This window comes from Heloderma suspectum, chromosome 3 (genome assembly GCF_057233095.1).
Source record: "Heloderma suspectum isolate Gila_16-S chromosome 3, 16-S_ref, whole genome shotgun sequence".
Classification (NCBI taxonomy): domain Eukaryota; kingdom Metazoa; phylum Chordata; class Lepidosauria; order Squamata; family Helodermatidae; genus Heloderma; species Heloderma suspectum.
Genome location: NC_139460.1, coordinates 264,764,351 through 264,783,755, shown reverse-complemented (window position 1 = coordinate 264,783,755; position 19,405 = coordinate 264,764,351). Strand labels below are relative to the sequence as shown.

The window sequence follows — 19,405 nt, the reverse complement described above, 5'->3', positions numbered from 1 at the left end:
CAGCCTTTCTGTTCCTAAAGTTATTTTATGTATAACTTAGTTTGCTCATAAAATTATCACTATATTTTAAAACTCTAAAAAGTAAACTCTGGGATTTTTTGATTTCCTGGCTCCGTGCTCGAAGTCAGGGCTCTGAGCTCAGACCAAGAAAATCGCGCTCCCTGCCCCCTCCCCCTCATAGCTGGCATGGAGAGAACCTTGCTAACTGCCTTTCTGTGCTCAGTAAACGGAGCATAGAGACTGGGGAAGGGAGGCATTCCTGTGGGCAGGGAGGGGAAGAGACTGGGGCAGCGGGCTTATGCCTTTTCCCACCCCAGCCTCCTTCCCTCCCCCTCCTTGAAGCCTCCGCTAGACAGGCAAAATCACCCGTCTAGCTAAAATGCAGTGCAGGAGGCATGAGGCACCTCCCTTTCTGCATAGGATACTCATAAGCCTCCAAGGTCAGGGGCTTATGAATACCCAGGCGCAACCAATAGGACTGCACCCTCAGTTAGTAAATTTGTAATCATTGTCTGAATAGATTAGAACTACATAAAATGACTGCTACAGCATCAGAAACACAGGACTCTACAGAACAAAATCCAAACTGTCAAGAGTGCACATTTACTGTCAAGAATGAACAATGGTGACTCTCATGTTGGAAAACTGAGCATAAATATCTATCAGTGAAATATATTTTAGATCAATAACTTCAGTCAGGAATGAAAGAAATATGCTTGGAATCTTATAGAGAAGATTAAAAAAAAACATTTTCCCCATGGCTTCATTATTTCCAGACATTTTACATCTCTAGTCTTTCTATAAAAGTGTTATTGCATAGTTTTTAGAAATCATTTGGGGAGAGTAAAGGCTGGGTAACAATATATAAATACTTTTGTCTTAAATTCTAAAGGAAAATATTTCGTAATCCAAAGCTGTTCCATTTTTCAGAAAAAAACCCAAAAACGGTCCTCGGGGAGAAAAAAAAAAAATCCCAGGCCTTCACATCTCTGACAAGAACACATACAAATGTGAACAATATTTCCTGCCAGACTCCAGCACAGATGACAACACAGCCAGCTCCCAATCAGAGTGCAATGTAAACAATCCTCCACCCTATCTGGTAACCGAGAAGAGAAGGAGCCACTCTGCACACAGCGACAGGGAAGCACCCCCAGCCACCTTACTCTACCACACAAATCTGCCAGAGGGTTAAATCCAACATTAGTCCTATTTAGAGTAGACCCATTTAAATGAATGGACTTTAATCATGACTAACTTAAGTCCCATTCAGTTCAATGGGTTTATTCTAAGTAGAATTAACACTGGATTTAACTCAGGCACCACAGCACACTCTCCCCTCCACCCCCCAATAAACCACTGTGGCACAGGCAGCAAGAACCCAGCAACTGTGAGCCTCTAGAAATCCCTGCACACAGTAGTTTGAGTCCTCTCGTAACACCCTCACACTGCTAAACATCCCCCTTTTGACTGCGCTACACAAAGGGAAAGGAGGACAGACCATATAATACAGAACCCAAATAGTTACCTTGGGAGACTGCCTGCAAAGAACACATAGGCCCTCAAGGCTTAGTAATGGGGAAAAGGAGCCTTTTGCAAGGCAGGGCAAGGGAGGAACTAGGTCAGGTAACAGACAAAGCCACAACTGCATCCTCACAAGGGCAACCACCACTGGCTCAACCGACAGGGCAATGGGTCAGGAAACAGAAGGTGCAAGTTCTAGCCCCATCATGAGGAATGGTAGTGTGGCACAGGATAAGTTGAGGTTATTGGTACTAGGTAACAGTGGTCAGGGAAATGGAATGTTAGGAGGAGGGAGAGTCACAGCAACAGTTATTTGAGGGCGCTGGAAGGTTGAGAGAAGGGCAGTTAAAATGGTGGCTGAGGAAGGGAGAAAAGGAAAAGAAAAAGAAAGCAAGGAAAGAAAACGGAAGAGGGAGGAAACAAAAAGAGGGAAGAGGTGTGTTCTCTCTCTCTCTCTGAAGAGAGTTTGACCATCATCACAGCTGATAGGCTGGACTAGAAACCTGCCTGATCATTGCAGGACAGAACAGCTTTGAGGGTCAGGCAGGAGCAGGAGACCCGCTATATGAAAGTCACAAGAGTAACAAGCAGCTGCAGTATGTTGTCATCTTATTTCAGCTAAGACAATGTGTGCACACAGCAACCCAAATCAAGGAACAACAAGGGATTATTTCTAAAGCAAGAGAAGGGAAATTTATTGTTATTTGCTTTCAGATACATAAAGCTATGTTGATTTAACCAAGCGTTGGACTGGATCTGCTCTCCGTTTAAACAGACCCATGGCCTGCATCTGCCACAGTAGAAACAAGGCCTAATTGACTTTCTACATGCCTGACCTGCCAAAGTTATATCAGAGGCAAGAGTGAGGAAGTAGTAGAACCCAATACTGCACACTCCACGGAACAGCCCCCTATCCACTTAGCCATGAAACTAATACATCATGAGCCATTTGTCATCAGAACACCCACACACAAATCCAGTCATTTGCACCAGGAACACATAGGTTATATAAGGAGCCTTAGCCTTGTGGAATAGCAAAAAGGTCTCACATGCAAGAGGTCCCAGGTTCAAGCCTGGGATGTGGCCTCCCAGAAGACAGAACACACCAGACAGGCACACCTGAGTAAGTGCTGTGCCAGCCAATCAGGGGGAGTGCTGAATGGGCAAGCATAATTGGCTGGCCAGCTCCTTATTGTCCCAGACCTCATAACCTGTTTTGCCTCCTCCATCCCAATGCCAACTGACTGTCATTCATGGCAGCAGTGACCAGTCCACCTGTGAGCTCTGAGGACGCCACTCCCTTACCCTTGTTGGAGCTCAAATGGCCAGAGGATGGAGTCACTGCAGACACTGAGCCCTAACGGCAGGAAAATCCCTGGGCTCCCCTCCTAGTCTGAGTCTCATCCTGAAGCCAGTGAGAACCAAGGTGGGGTAGAGGATCCCTATCTGCCATCCCCACTGACAAAGAAACAGCTGCACCAAAATGAAAACTTTTATTAAACATCATCAGATATGTATTTATTATTTCAATGTATATCCTGCCTTTCCTAAGGCGGCTGGAGTGAGTCCTGAAAGAAAAGCACATATTGACAGTATTTGCCAAACATCCTGCGACTGTGAAAGCTGCATGACACTAGAGTAGTAGGTGTTAATGCCCTTGTTCCATCCCCATGGTGGGCATTGCTTCACCTGTTACACAACTGTCTGGCAAGCAGCTTGCAAAGACACAGGAGCCCACTGGCTGGCAACCACACAGAGGAATAGCTGGAATTACACTGCTCTCAGCTACTGGTCTTGCTTTAGGCTTCACTTGAGGTCTGCATAGCATTGGGAGTAGAAAACATCCTGTCCTCTGCACCTGGTAGAGCACTGCCTGTGGAAATCTAAAAGACATAAAAGGAGAGTAATGAGGAAAGGTCAGCAGCTGCAATGCAGAGTCTCTGCTCCTATATGCACAGTAGGTGTTTGTGAGGAAGGGACTGAATGAGAGTGCTGCCATCTAGAAGCTCACCCTTGTCTCAGCCGCCCTCCCCCTGTTGGGGCAGAAGGTGTGAACAGTGAGACAATACCTACCTCTCCCTTTAGCGATTCTCTGTGAACAGCGTTTGTTCTGCTCCATGTGACCAGGCTGTGATCCTGTAAGGCAAAAGGGATCATAAGTGTGTGACTAGCAGCAGCAATAGTTAAGTGTGCCCGGCCCTCGCTAACAGATTACTTGCATGTAGGGGTTTCATGGCCACCAGGGCTCCACCCCTTTCTGCACAGTACATGGTTAACCTCTTGCCTCCTGTGTGGGAGAAACTGCTTGTAGTTGTTGAGGAAGGAAGGATCCTTTCACCAATACAGTTTAGTCAAGAGACAGTTTTCATAGTTTGCAAGGGAGGGGGAGACATTTGCAGCAGTTGTACTTTGAAGCATAAACTCCCCCCTTCCCTTGCTTACCAGTGTGAGGTGCTTTGTCCTTGCTTCCCCAGTTGTAGGAGTGCAGTTGCTGTTGGGCGTTTGTCTTGAGGAAAAGTACCTGTGGTTGTTCTAAGACAACAAGTGTTAGCAATGTGCTCTTTTGTGTGTTCTGTGGCCAGGCTGTTTGTGCAAACTGCTCCCCTTCTTGTGCTAAGAGCCCTCTCTCTGTAATTCCTATAACCAAAGTTCCCTCTTGTTGTGCACACATTGAAGCACAGTTGAGGCCAGAGAGATAGAGCTCCATGTTGCATGCCCTATTATTTGAGTTATAGCAACCCTCTTTGAGATTTATATATAGGTGAGTGAGTGCCGTGATTAGGTGCAGAGTTTGTCTGAATCGTACATCAGATTCAGACTACATCACAGTAGAGTATTTTTTCTTTCTTTCTTTCTTTCTTTCTTTCTCTCTATTGAGTTTAATGGGACAGCTATGACTTATGCCACCTCTTTTTGATGATGTAACATTACACCTAATTAGGTGCCAGAAGCAGGTTTTGGGAGAGTTTGGTATTTGGCACACCTCCTGTCACCACCCCATTTTGGTCCCTCCACTGGCAAAATTCCACCAAGACAACAGATATACCAGCATATCTTTAATGTTACAGTACTGCATTTTCACTGGCAGAAGTCAAAACCAGCTGGTTTAGGGGACTTCCGCCGAATCCTAAAACTCCCCAGCCAGCTTATCTAGAATACAGTATTTCATGCTTAATGAGGTTAGATTATGCCTACTGCAGAAAGTTATCAGGTTGCAGCAAGGAATACTGCTAATGATTTTTATATTTTCAAAAGCACCCTAGGTTACCTTGGTACAAACAGATCTTTTTGCACAAGGCAAAGTTTAACCCAATGTGCAGAGCAATCATAAACATGTTTACTCAGAAGTACATCCCACTATATTTAATGGGATTTACTCCCCAGTAAGTGTGTTGAGGAGTGCAGCCAAAGTCTCCTCCATTCCATTTTAACTGTTCAACCATAGACAGGAGCTCTCATCACAACTACCAACATCTCCCCTTTTCTGTTTTGCTTAATATCCAGACTCAAAAAGAACTCTGATGAACTTGAAAGCTTGCTCACTACTTTTATTATTTCAGTTGGTCCTAATAAAGTTATTATACTACTGTTACTTCTAGTATTACCACAGAATCTAAATTTAATTCAGACAAACCTGTCAAATCCTACACTTACAATTTCAAATTGAATCCATGACCCTTTATTAAACAAAACCCTACAAACCACCTAGACAGTTTTGGCTATTGAGCGTTATAGAAATGTAATAAATGAAATTAAATTGAATCAAAGTCTGCTTTTTATGTAAAGAACAAATTATAGGGAAAATATCAGACTACTAAGGCCAAGCATTATAGATATGACACAAGTGGTAATGTATTTAATATTGTAGACCTCTTCTGGACCAAGAGACTGCCAAGCCATCAGAAGAATTAGAAACTTGGAGACATTATGTAGTCTCTCACTAGGATCATCTGCCAATCCCACCTGGGTAATCTTGCACTCCTATTCTATGTCCCCTAATTACTGAAGCTCTGTAACGTGCTCATCTCTCAAGTTATGAATCTGTGAGTTAAGACAGGCATATTATTTATCTCATTAAAAAAAATGTTCTGCCCTGTAAAGTTCTAGACACTTAGGTTGGGTTCGAATGATCAGTGGAGAGAAGAGGCCATGGTGGCTTCTTTTCCCCACCCTGTGTCACTTGCATCCCACCAGTTCCCTAATTACCCTCATCATAATGCGGGTTGCCGTGTCATCTGAACCCAGTTGTAAGGTGGGGGTGGCTCCAAACCACCCTGTGACCCATGGCTTGTTGTAGGGGTTACAGATGGTTTGGAAGTCACCCTCACTGAGTTTGGACGATACAGCAACCTGTGCTGTGACGAGGATAATTGGCGAAATGGTGGGCACGTGCGGGGTGGGGAAAAGCAGCCGTAGTAGCTTCTTTCACTCCACTGATCATCCAAACCCAGTCAGTGTCTTCGAGTACCTGCGTGTGTACGTACAAGAGCCAAACAGAAATTCCTTACATCAGCAATTGCCCTCCTTAGCCTCAAAAGGCTATAATTCCATAGAGCAAAAGGTTCATAGGCTGCATGATTAATGGCTTTGGATTATATTACCAGGTGATAGATAGATGGAGGGCTCTGACCTCTGAGCCCTATGTCTATCCAATGCCCTGCTGGCAAGAATCAAGCAGGGTAGCAGGAGGATGGAAGCTTTTACAGCCTTTCATTTCTCCAGATTTGTTATTCATAGCTAGGCAAGCCTCTGAACCCATCTAGCTAACTTACTTTTAGGTGGGCAGGGAAGGGAATGAAGAGGCTTATGTATCCAGCGGATTCATGTCTCTCTCTCCTGTCCCATCGTCCTGCCCCCTCTTCTCCCTTCCTGACCTTCTTCTAAATTGGCTGTTGCCAAGGAGGGTTGGGATGTAGGAAATCCCCACTCAGATGATGCCCTCCCGAGGTCATAGCTGTGTTTATTGCCTTGGGGGAAGGAAATCCACAATATCCTATAGCCCCTGTGGTGCCCTCCTAGGGATCATAGAATTATTCTCTAAGTCTCTATTTAGTTACAAAATCAGTTATTACAGCAGTCAACTGATATGCTAACTTGTTCAGGAAATGTATGATTTACAAAAGATGAAAATTTTAATTAGACCTTTTAAAAGTTGATTTGAATTATTATTTATATTTCCACTTTAGTGCAATCTAATTATCCCTGCCTCATAAGAAGTCACTCAGTAGTTTGGATAATCTGCCTAAAGGATGTCTGCAGCATAATTACCAGTAATCATTTGATACTACACTGGAAATTATACACTACACTGAAAATTAAATTCCCTTAATATATGCTTACCTTTTCCCAACCTTGATATGCCACATCTGTGGCAACTGGAAATGTTCCCCAGGCAAGCACCTGAGCAATTAACTATGCAGTATTGTCATAGCTCCACATAATTGTTAATTATTGTGAACTGCCCAGAGAGCTTTGGCTATTGGGCAGAATAGAAATAAAATAAATATATAAATAAATAAATCTTGCTCTTTCTTCTGCTAGACTAGAGGGAGAGCCTGGACTCCTTGAGTAGGTGACTCTATGCTTCCTTCTCAATGCTTCAACAATAAGTTGAACACAGAGTGATTCTGAGCCAGCTGCACACACAAACAGAGGCTAGCAACTTCCATATCATGCTGCTCAGTGTTTATCCCTTCTGCTTTAAGGCCTCTTTGCCCTCTACAATAGAAAACTATACACACAGCAGCATCTCAATTTCTGCAAGCACTTCCATGAGCTCCAGGTCCTGGGTCCAACAGCAGTGGTGAGAAATTGACTGCCATGTTCAAATTCTGCCCAGGGAGCAATCAGTATCTTTATTTGTTATACACATAAGAAGTTCTAGGAAAAACAACAGAGTTAACATAGAGCACTGCTGCTGCATACCACTTCTGGATGAATGAGATCAGGTGAGGTCCTATTTATCAGCTGTCTAGAAGTCAGGGGCAAGATATGCTGGCCTAATCCACTTCATAAGAAGCTCCACAGGGGTCATGGATTGATGGTCATAGTAATTCTGAGTATGTTGTTCTCAGACCAGTAGGTACTGGAAAGTTTTGAAGAAAGGGTATGTGAAATTTTTAGTAACCCTCTTGCATATATCTTCAGTTAACTGCTCCAAAATGTGATAGGTAATGAGCTCATATTAGCGGGTAAAAAGTAAGATAATCCACCTTGTGGCGACTCCTGGAGCAGTATCCAATGGGGCCACTCTACTGGTCCCGTTGATGCTCGCTCTACTCACGGGAACAACCGTTTGCACAACAGGGCTTTCATGCTTCTAAAAATAACCCTGGAAGTGAGTGGAAACGCTAGTTTCCGGATTGGGACAGGTCAGTGGAGTTCCCTTTTTCAAGCTCTGCTGACCTGCCCTGTTCTGGAAGCGAGCAATTCCACTTGTTTTGGCTTAATTTTAGAAACGCAAATGCCCTACAGCTCCTGCAAGGGTGCAGGCACAATAGGATACTACCCTTGCTCTTTAAGATGCCACTTGCTCATGATGCCCATTTGTGGTCATGTGTTGCTATTTGACACGCAATTCCAAAGTTTTGTTTCATCCCCAATAGGGGTGCGAATACACACAGCTAGGCTGTACGCACAAAAAGAGTAAATATAAAAGATAACAAGGCCACATCCACTTTCAGTTCCTGCGCTAATTCTACCAGCACAAATTTCTGGAAGAGAAGGGATGGCAAATTAGGGAAACCAAGATGGAGGGATGGCTCAAGAACACAGATTTATCATCCTGCTAACATGTAAAAAGAAACTAACCTAGATTGGAAAAAACTTAGTTTATCCTTCTCTAACTCACAGACACCTTTTCCATTCCCTCCCCCACAAACTTCCACATACTACTACAACAGGGCTAAAAAAAAAATCTTATAAGTTCACAGCAAACTTTTGATTCCACTCTTGAATAGGGAAGAGGTAAGAAGTTAACATTTTTCAACCCCAAACTTTAGGGCCCCAAACATCTAGGATTTTTCCAGCTAGTTCATTCAAATTATTTGTTCTACAGAGAGCATAAGTAAAATGCACTAATCCTGATATGCCTACTGATGTAGTATAATACAATGTCACAGCTAGAGTATTGGGTTTTGATGTGTAGAAGCCGATATGCAAATTCCTTATCAGCTGGCGAGGTCACCTTAGTCATGCATCCTGCTCTCTGGCTGCATTCAGATGATTATATCTTTGGCTTAATAAACTAAAATAAAAACAAGCCTTTTGCCAGTGTGCTGTCACTTGCCTCCACGACATCCCTAAATACAACATGGAAGCCTCCAATGAACTATAATTTCCTGTTTCATCCAAACTGAGAAAATATGTTATTAGGTTTTAGAATAAGCCAAGATCTTAAACAAGTCTGACGTTGGTTTAAGATCCTAACTTGTTCCAAACCTAGTAACCATATAGTCCACCATTTGGATGAAATAGGAAAACTTTGGTTAATTGAAGTTTCCACTTTGCATGCCGTGAAGGAACAGAAGGGACTATGTGCATGGGCAAAAGGCTCATGTATATCTCAACTTTTTAAGCCAAGATATGAAAATCTGAACCAGGCCTTCTGTCTGCATGTAACACAGCACATGAGAAGGGATCAATCATTGCAATTTCCCCATCTTAAAAACTGAATTAGAGTCCAGATTATAATATGGAGGGGGTTTTGGAACTCTTGAAATCATCTTAGCATTTTTCCTGGGACAGTTTATAAGACTGAGGGCCATAAGTCAAGAACTAACTGTGGTCATACAAAGGCACTGATGACTGGCCTGTGAAGTCCTATGTTGATGAAAGCATGGACATTTTTTTTTAAAGTAGTCTGCAGTGGGTAAAGAGTATTTAGCAACCCTAGAACTGGAATCATATCATGGCTCAACAATGTCCAGCATGAAATCTGCATTAAAGGTGAATCTTAATATCTGAAAAGCACAATTAAAATGAAAAGTGCTGAGGATATATTGATTGCCATCCTTGCAAGGGTATTTTTTTTTAAATGTGCTTCTCTCTTGGCCCTTGAAGCGTAGCCATACATGTGCTTCTTTCTTCTGGAGAACAGTGAAAAACCTTCCCACAACATTTATACCCCTCATGATCAAGGCACAGCATAAGAAGAAACAGAACTTTTAGGTGGAAATACTAAGCTTGTCCATAACATCCTTGAAGAACTATCTTGTGTTTACCATTTAATAAGCATCAGTTTTTCACACACTGTATAACCTACACACAGACCTATCAAGGCCACCTCCTCATCCAATCCACCAGCATACCGCTTTACTTCAAACCTCTTCTAAAAACCATTTTCCTGGTTCCCAGTTCCTCAATCTATTTTAACCTGTACACTAAGTTTAACTTTTTACAAAGGTGAAGAGTACATCATGTTATGATGGAAGCAGTTACAGATGTTCTGCAAATATGAACATTCTAATTACAAAGATACTAAAATTGTAGTCACAGTAAAGAATGCATAATACAGATCCAACATATTAGACTTGGGATATAAGACGCTACTCTTCTGCATCAGGCTGTTCTTTTGGGGGCTGGAACAAACCTCCCTGATCTCAAATCTCTGATTAACACTGAAATCTGAGTAGCACTAACAATTTTTAAATTAAATTTATATCCTGCCTTTCCAGAAAAAATGGCATTCACCATGGTTGAAATTGGTGCTAACTTAAGTGTTAACCATGCTTAAGGCTTGCCTAGGCTAGGGAATTCGCACCAGAGAGGGGAGGGAGCATTCTCTCCTCCGATCTGCTCCCAGTCCCTTAACCATGATTAGGTTATTGGGAGCATTACATCAGTACAGGCCCCGAAAGATCCAATGTTTGAACATGCTCCCTATAAGATGGACTTGCCCATTTTTAAAAGTTCTACCTCATATAGGTCAACCTATGTATGCTTGCTCCATTTTTAGCAGACAGTTTCATTTCAAATTTTATGCCATCCTACAAACATCAAAACAATATTGTAGATTCCTTCTTAGCAGTTTACCCGTATTCCAAATAACCCTTACCTTATCCCTCTTACCCTACAACATAAGAACTTTGGGTAGATTTTCAGTTTCCCTCCCATGCCCATGGAATTACTCACTAGGGGTCATTGGTAAATCGAGGAAGTCGTGGCTGAGGGAAACCATAAAGATGACAGTAGAGTACATCAAAGCAGTAGCAGCACATCTCCGCTGTCACCACTAGGTTTTTGGTGCTGTTGGCAGTTCCATTAGGCCGGGCGAGTGGGCTCAATGCTCCTGAAGTGGGATTCATTCGAGTAATTGGAGAGTTTCCAGGGCATAAAGTCAAATCTGATACGTTCTCCCTTCCATTGCCCCCATCTGCATGCTGGTGGTTCTGAAGAGGACCTGAACTAGAGACTGGCACGGTTGTGGCTTGATTCCCGTGACTGTGTGTTCCACTTCCAGACAATTTGGGTTTCTTTACCCCACAACAGCCTGCTGCCAACTTGGGCTCAAGTGGAGGAACACAGCGTCTTTTTCCCATCCTGATTCAGCACTTGCTGTCTGGAGCACTGTAGAACCCTGGCAAAACACATAACATGCAACACACAGCATTATACTAAAAGAAAAACAAATTATAAGGATGTACTTTTTCCACAGTAAGAAAACTGCATCTCTCACAATAAAACCTATGAGTTCCCTAAGAAAGCTCACATGTGATAGCACAAGACTGGCCAACAACTAAATTGAAAGCAGACTGATGTGCACACTTATAAAAGACATTACAGTTTTTACATAGGTCATGTAGACTTTATTAATGAAAAGTTATTTCACTATGGAGTTGGCAAGAGCAACATCTGATTGAAGGGCTAATTGCAACCTGCAGACCAAATCTGTGTGTATTACCACCTCGTGTGGCAGTGGCCATAGTCTAGTCCACAACCTGCTCTATCTTTGGAAATAAGGCAGGAGAATATTGCCACAGCCAGACAAATCCAAAAACGGATCTTTGCATCTTTCTACTATCTTCAGGAGAGAAACTGAAAGAAAGCTTTGTATATGTTTGACTGTATTATAGGTTTTCCAGATGCCCTAGTCTACATGCACTCAGCAATGTCATTACACATACAATGGGTTGAACAGGTGTGATGCTATAAAGTGCTCACCCTGTGTGTGTAATCTTAGTTTACTTTCAAACTAAAGATTCAATTCGCCTTCAAAATACTAGCATACCCCCAAAGGTCTAAGACACAGATAATGTTTGAGGTCTTCCAGACACTGAAAATAGTCAGTTGGAGCCAGAGCTCATCCTCCACAAACAGAAGGGCTCCTTACATTGATGGATGGAACTGGAATCCAGAAGAATTTCCCCTCTAGGGGAAATAGGTGGCAATTTTCACTTATTCCTCCTTCCCCCTGCAGCCCCTACCACGTCACACACTGTTCTAGAGGGCCCCCACCCCACCAGAGCACTTTTTTTTTTTTGTATAGAGGGCAGCAGGTGAGTGGGAAATCAGCAAAAATCACCTCCATCCCCTTCTGCCTACAGGACCATTCAGTTCAGAGTTCTGCTCCACGCAACTCTGAATCCAACCAATTAAATGTAACAGATGTGCTGTTTTAACAAAATAAAGGCTGCACGTACTCCAGTGTCTTCCAGCTGAACTGACCTTCCAGTTACAGGATATTCTTTCTATCCGTCCCTTGTTTAGACCTTACTTTTAGGAAAGTCTGATCAGCTGCGCTAGTACAACATAGGCCCTAGACAAGGGGTGGGCATCCTGCAGCCCTCCAAATATCATTGTATTCCAGTTCTCATTATCCCTGACCATTGGGTATACTGACTGGGGCTGACTGGGGTTGGAATCCAACAACATCTGGTAGGCCACAGGTAGCCCAAACCTGCCCTAGGCCCCAAAAAATCAATTCAACAGCAGGAAACAGGAGCATAATGGAGCAAGAAAACTGGGAGAAAGCTTCCTCTCCCACAAAAACTTTGGACTAAGAAGGCAGCTTACTATTTACCTCTCCCCCTCTACCTGTTGTTTATTAACCTGACAGGACCAAGAGGGTGTTTCCCTTCCTAATGGCTACCCTGTGGGGTCTCCTGGAGGTCAATTTGCTCTGTCTAGCATCTCCATCCTTCCCAGAAGTTAGGTAATTTGCCCAATGCAACTGGGGTACAAGGACACAACAAAGAGTTTGCTCAAGGAATCCTAAATGACAACACATAAATGAGAAATAGTTCAACATCTAAGGCTCAAGATGCAATTCTCTTTCTGACATGTCATTAACGTAATTCAAATTATAAGCCAAACAGAAAAAGATTATCTGTTAGCTGCAGATTTCACACACTTGTTTGTAAAAAGGGAATTTTGAAGCCAATTACCTTGCATGTGCAGAAAACCATATACAAGTGTTAGTGATGAAGAGATTATACAATGTTTATGAAAGTTCAAGGGAAGAGTGTATGACTGGATCTGTGCCTACATCAATGGCTGAGTTAGCCTATTAGCTGGAACTACCTTTTGCATTCAACACATTTTTATGCATGTTTACTCAGAAGTAGGCCCCAAGTGTATGTAATGTGTGCAGAAGATTGTATGAGAATATTATTTGCTTAAGTACAAAGGGTCTGAAATTGAAAATAGGTAACCTGTAAAATAGGCTGGTGTGTTCATATATTTCAGACAAAAATTTTGTGAAACAGAAATATTTAAACAATTAATCACTTTTTCTGTTCCTTTTTATTTAAGGATTAACCAGGCACCCTAACCTCACCTAACTGCAGTCATCTCAGCAGATGATAAATGTTACATTTTACAGGCAGTAGCTGTTTGCAGTCTTATATAAAAGAAAGTTACTGCTTTGCTGATTATTGCGTTGTACAGTCTATTTCATCTCAACATGGGGCTCTAACAGCCCAATACTGAAACAAAGGCAGAAAAAATGGGACATCTAATATCTCTGAGCACAGCATTTGACTGAGGTGGTATTTATAATAACTAAGATGGGCCTTGGGAGAAGAAGAGAGGAATGCGGTAACATCAGAAGTTGCATCGCTGGGCAAAGACATCCCCACTTCACCAGATTGTGGGGCAAAAATAGCTTCCAGTATTGTCAGGATCACTGTTCTCATGCCTGGTTCACTTTTTTTTTTTTAAGCACACAGAGAAATACACTTCTATATATTAAGCTTGAGATAATACTTACTGAAAGCAGAAACCTTGAATTGCCAAGGGTGAAGTGGGCAGGTGGAAGGGGAAGCTATTTTATATCTGGAATGAATTTTCTCTTCTCATGGCCCATTCCTGTTCCCAAATCTGAAAAAAATATTCAGGAATAATTTGCTATAGAATCATAGCTAGGCAAAGCTGAACACTAGACATAAGAAGCCAGTGCTAGTGAGCACAGTGCCAGTGGGACTACAAAATAAGACTCAAAGATGTACACTAGACAACACAACCTGTGGGTGAGACACAAGACAAATGTGGGCTTCTTTTTTCCCACTATGCTCACCTTTCTCATATCCTGCCCTTGACCATGATTCATTCTCCTATTACAAGATGCATTCAGAGAAAACATACTGATGCTTAACCATTTTAAAACAACTCTACTCTACCCCAGTGTCAAGACATAAAATTAGAATATGACACAGAGAGGGTGCACATTGTGGAAAAAAGTAGCAGAAGCAAAATGGAACAGCTGATACAGGAAGAAGTGTTGTATTCAGTAGAAGCTGTCAGGAATATCCCAGAACAAGTGAGAGAGAAGGTGCCTGGACTTAACTTAAGACATATACAAGTCTTGCGGCATACGAAAACAATCTGATTAGAAGGATAGTTACGTAGATCGAAGTATTAACAGTGGGCAGACAATTTGGTAAATTGCAGAAGTACATATATGAGAAGTCTGGGGAAAAGGAGCAAGGTCGGCAGAGAAACATCTTGGAGAAGTACAGTTCCAGAGAATCCTAAGCATATTTACTCCAAAGTTTAACTCCCAATGAGTTCTGTCAGATTTAGTTCTTAATCAAGAGTACAATCATATGCATGCTTATCTAGAAGCAAGCCCCCTTGAGCACAGCAGGACTTATTTCAAAATAAAATCCATAGCATTGCACAGGAAGCAAATTTAGGACTACAGCCTGTAGCTGCATCAGAGGCAGTATGCCTATGTACACCAGTTACTGGGGAACATGGGTAGGAGGGAGCTGTTGCACTCATGTCCTGCTTGTGGGTTTCCCTCGGGCAGCTGGTTGGCCACTGTGTGAACAGAATGCTGGACTAGATGGACCCTTGGTCTGATCCAGCATGGCTCTTCTTAGCTGCAATTCTAAACATGTACTAGGGAGCACATGAAGTGGGACTAAATATGTTTAGGATTGCACCGCATATATGGACAGAGAAGAGTGAGGGAAGTGTCTGCAACAATAGTGAATGTGAGAAGAGGAAAAAATTGTCCTTAATTCATCGCGTTTTTCCAGCACAGAGTGGGGTTTTTGTTGTTGTTACGTGATCACATTTATCCTCACAAAAAACCATCTGCAAAGGAAGTTAGGTTTGTCCAAGGCCACCCAGTGAGCTCCACTGGCTGAACAAAAATTTGAACTGGACTCTTGATCCAAGCCCAGAACTGTACCCACTGCACCACGCCGGCAAGTTGGTGAATAAATGGGTTGAAGAGCTGGCCACAAGAGCATGAGGGAACCAACAAAACCAAACAAACATGAGGGGAGGTTGCCTGGCAGGACTTGATGGCCTGGCAGGAAGGGGATGAAAGTGGGGGGTGGGGAGAGGAGGAAGCAAGCCAGGCGTCCTAGAGACAAGGGGCGACAGCATGTGTACAGGAGGGCTGAAGCACCAGCAGTGGGGCACAGGCTAGGCGCCTGGGGTGGGGGGTGAGGGAAATCTGAGGCGAGTCGTGGGGGGAGATTTGGCTCCCACCACCACACATACACACACACACCCCAAGGACGGGGCCGCCCAGAGAGGACATGAGAATCCCCACCTTCTCTTTTCCTGGTGCGGAGACGGCTCCCTACCCCGGTCACCTTTTCAGCCCAACCACCGTCGCCGCCACCAGCGCCGCCGCCGCCGCTCCTGCTCTTGCCTCCCCGCCGCCGCCGCCTCTATTGCCCCGCGCTTCATGGAGCCATGGGCCAGGGCGGGCCAGAGCCGAGGAAGGGGACCCAGCGGGGCAGGGGAGGGGGAGGGAGGGGAAGGCAGGGTGTGGGAAGGAACAGGCACAGCGAAGCCGGACGAGCAACCGAGGGCTCGCCGCCGGCTAAACAGAGAGCTGAAGCAAGGCAGAAGAGTACAGGTCCTCCACGATCCCGGCGGTCCCTTCTCCGAGTGTGAGGTAATGGGGGAGGAATGTGCACGCCGACCTCCCATCGGCCCCGCGAAGACCATAGACGGAGAAGGGACAATCTGCCCCCACAAAAAACCATAGATCGTGGGGACGGAGGAACTTCCGCCCAGCGCCCCGTGATTCGTTGGAGACGTTCACGTGAGACTCGCCTGGAGCGTGTAGAACGAATGAAAATAGAGGCGCCCCCCCCCCCAACTGCGGAGATTCTTTATGAGGGTTCGGATTTCCTTTGGAGGTTTCTCTACAGGTGACCGGCGGGAACTGACAGCCACGGGATGGAGAGGACGGGGCTCCTGTACCATTTTGTAGAGGGGGGATTTCAGCAGGTGTAGTTTGTCATGCAAGCTGCGCCTGCTGAAATTTCCTCTTCTGCACGACTGTTAAAGGTGCAGGAGCCCTGTCCCTTTTTTCACCTGGCCACCCTACCACGAGATCTGTTATTCTGGTGTAGAAACTCAAACAGGGTCTTGTGCAATATATCAACTCTTTCTTTGCAGTCACAGAACACGGCATATTAGCAAGGCAGCACTTTTCAACATGAAAACTAGACCACTTCAAACGCACACTCGGTAAGGAAGCCAAGGTGCCCAATCCAGCTGTCCGTCTCTTTTTCCCAGATCTGCTTAACATAGCATGGTAGACTCTCTCGCCAGCCCTTAATTGATCCCCGTAGAACTGGGTGAATTGGGTTCGATAATGGCCAGTGGCATCAGTGTCCACAAACGTATGCTGGATTAAATTTATTAGCAAGGTGCCACAATACTCTTTGTTGTATTCGCTGTTAGACACTCACGTACTTTCTTCTGAAGGATCCAAAGTGGCGTTTATAGCTACAGGTCCAAATGGATTACGGACCAATTTCAAATCTCTCCCTTAAGCATCACTGCCTTTATCAGGCAGTTTGTTTGAAAGGGTCTTTGTTGTTTTGAAACAAGATACCTTTCTCAGCTGTTAGAGTTGCTGCCCAGGCTCTGCCATTTTCATGAAGGTGCCATGGAATCCTTAACATTTTTACTCATTCAACTGAGCTCAAGGGGGCGTATTCCCGAGTGTGCCTACAACTGGAGTTCTTCTTTGACATACCAATCCAATGCATGTGACTGTATTGGCAGGTTGAACTGCAGGTGGCAAGAGCTGTACACAGAAGTTTTTTGGCACCTTAAAAACTAATAGGTTTATTGTTTTATTGTAAACAAACAGGCCATGAAAGAGTATACTACAATAATTTTATGGGAGGGGTAGGTGCACGTTTGTTGCACCAGACAACACAGTAACACCTCTGGAATATCTGTGCTAATTTACTCTAAAGCTGTGGTCCTAAAAGTGCAATAAACTGCATGTTTACTTGGAAGTGAATCCCAAGTAAATGTGCAATCCCGTATGCATCTACTTAGAAGTAAGTCCCATTGAGTTCAATGAGACTTACTCTAGGTAGGTTAATATAGGATTGCTGCCTAAGTATGCTGGCAGCCCAGTCACGTTTATCTATGAAAATCCCACCGAGCCCCACAAGGACTTGCTTCTAGGCGCACAGAACTGCAGTCATTTGGAAGACATTCCTTAAAATCAGTACAACTTACCTTCAAGTAGGATTAGGTTCTGATCTGGATCTTAATGCTGCAGGGGATTTTTTGATATTTTTAAAGGGGGCTTTTGATACTCAAAATTCAAGCCTGAGATGGAAATTAGCTCAGAGAAGTGAGCGCAAAATACATCCAACTCAGCAAGTTTCAAATTTTTAATTTAGGGTATATTTACTACATCAAAGTATATTAAGGAACCTGTCTATATACCACAGAATCTGTTAATTACAGAGGATTCTGGGGCATGCTCCAATATTAATCGTACATACCCAGGCCTATTGCACTTCAGTGTTGACCGATATGAACTGGAAGTATAACAGACTACTTTATGTTCTCCTCTAACTACACATTGCAAGGAGAAGATTGATAATGGTGGACAAGAGGACATTCAAGGAAGCTTGTTCACCATATAGAACCCTAGAACAGGCTAAAAGTCTCTGCAGTATAGTCCCTCAAAGCTAATGGGCTGCCTTGGAAAAAAGTGACTAGGGGATTACGTTATCTCATGATGGTACTATCTCTTTCACAGTGCAACTCAAGCTTGTATTCCTCTGCAAGCTGTAAAATGTTTGCAGAGGAACAAGTCCATGGCTGAGTTCAATAGTGACTGTATGCCAACACACAACTGGGCCACAGAAGCTATGCTCTACACCAATGCAGTTTTTTTCATTTCATTTCAACATTTATACCCCGCTTCTCTTTTCTGGGGAAAGCCCGAAGTGGCACAGAATAACGCCAGCCTTTGCCCTTGCCATGCCATAAACTGGTGAAGAAGAAACTTCACTAAATACAACCATGCTGGTAGGGTACTGGAGTGGTGTGGCACAGGATGATTTGGTGCTTACATTTCCCCATTTTTAAGAAGTCTGATGTATCTTGTAACATTATTTCTATTGTTTTGTGCTGTGGCTATGGTGGCAAAAGATGCTGATGTGATCGTATTCCCTAAACCTAAAATATAAGCAGACTGTATTTTGTCAAGTCTGTTGTGGTATTATTAATACCTGTCTGGTATCCATACACCACAGTCAACACATGAACTGGAAACAGTCAAAGTCTGTGTGTGTTTTGGGGCTTCTGTGTACTTGCCCCTCTACCCAACTGTTCTTGAATGTCAGTCTCCATGCAGCATGAGGAGCTACATTTGGAGGGCAAAATCCAGAAAGTAGCTGCCCATGGGTGCCTACATGAGATTGGATCACAGCCATTTCAGTAGCACCTCCTTCCAAATAAAGTATGCTGACACAAAAATATAACAGTTCTTGCTATACATTCATCCTTAACTGTCCAAAAGAACCCTACTTAACTGCTAAGGGCAGTTTATTGGGATGTTATCCTATGCAATCCCAACTGAAATGAATAGGAGCTGCACAAGAAGAAAATTCAATAGGGCTTGGTTTGAATCCTGGCTTTCTGTCAAAAAGAAAAAGAACAAAAATATATACTGATTAGAACATAATGGGGCTGTTCACACAACATGCTAACCCACACTCAGTGGTTGAGTATGGGTTGTTGAACCATAGGTTGTTTGTTGAATGTGGGTTTGCGTGTTGTCTGAACCCAGACATTTTCTGCAGGGTGGCTTGTTAACCACCCTGAGCAACCCAACAACAAACTATGGGTGCTCAAGGTGGCTTGTTCGAGAAAAATAAGCCACACTGCATGGTTAACAAACCACTGTGTGGAAAATGTCTTGGGTTCAGACAACACTCTAACCCACAGTTCAACAAATAATCCATGGTTCAACAACAACCCACACTCAACCACTGAGTGTGGGTTAGCGTGTTGTGTGAACCAAGACAATTAATAATATATTGTGTATGATGTTTTAGTGCCATAATTATATAGGATGGATTAAGAGGACAGATAGCTGCTATTACAGAAATAAAGAACTGGGGGGAGGGGAGACCCACACGATTTGGAACCCTGA

General features: G+C 43.5%; 2 protein-coding genes across 3 annotated transcripts in view; both read right to left on the bottom strand.

Annotated features, from left to right (window-relative positions):
• Nucleotides 1-15,924, bottom strand: part of AMMECR1L (AMMECR1 like) — a 36,047-nt gene extending 20,123 nt beyond the window's left edge. Inside the window, exons 1-3 of the mRNA XM_084846733.1 lie at nucleotides 15,530-15,924; nucleotides 13,733-13,842; nucleotides 10,657-11,101 (exon numbers count right to left, since the gene is read on the bottom strand). Of these exons, the coding sequence (XP_084702859.1) occupies nucleotides 10,657-11,063 (407 nt within the window). The 5' untranslated portion in view covers nucleotides 11,064-11,101; nucleotides 13,733-13,842; nucleotides 15,530-15,924. The remainder of the gene's footprint in view (nucleotides 1-10,656; nucleotides 11,102-13,732; nucleotides 13,843-15,529) is intronic.
• On the bottom strand, nucleotides 2,198-4,329 carry LOC146351173 (uncharacterized). 2 transcript variants are annotated; one of them, XM_084846736.1, is made up of 4 exons: nucleotides 3,967-4,329; nucleotides 3,598-3,660; nucleotides 3,299-3,407; nucleotides 3,033-3,092 (listed from the first exon to the last, which is right to left on the bottom strand). In XM_084846736.1, the coding sequence occupies exons 1-3, from the start codon at nucleotides 4,229-4,231 to the stop codon at nucleotides 3,331-3,333; spliced, it is 405 nt and encodes a 134-aa protein (XP_084702862.1). In that variant the 5' UTR covers nucleotides 4,232-4,329; the 3' UTR covers nucleotides 3,033-3,092; nucleotides 3,299-3,330. The 2 variants fall into 2 exon arrangements, with proteins under 2 accessions (XP_084702861.1, XP_084702862.1); XM_084846735.1 differs by having other exon boundaries at nucleotides 2,198-3,407.
• Nucleotides 15,925-19,405: the final 3,481 nt, after the last annotated feature.

Coding starts and splice junctions, on each gene's coding strand:
- LOC146351173 (XM_084846735.1), bottom strand. CDS start 4,231: ATGGAGCTCTATCTCTCTGGCCTCAACTGTGCTTCAATGTGTGCACAA. Junction 3,661..3,966: donor GGACAAAGCACCTCACACTG/GTAAGCAAGGGA, acceptor TTTGCCTTACAG/GATCACAGCCTGGTCACATG. Junction 3,408..3,597: donor GAGAATCGCTAAAGGGAGAG/GTAGGTATTGTC, acceptor TATGTCTTTTAG/ATTTCCACAGGCAGTGCTCT.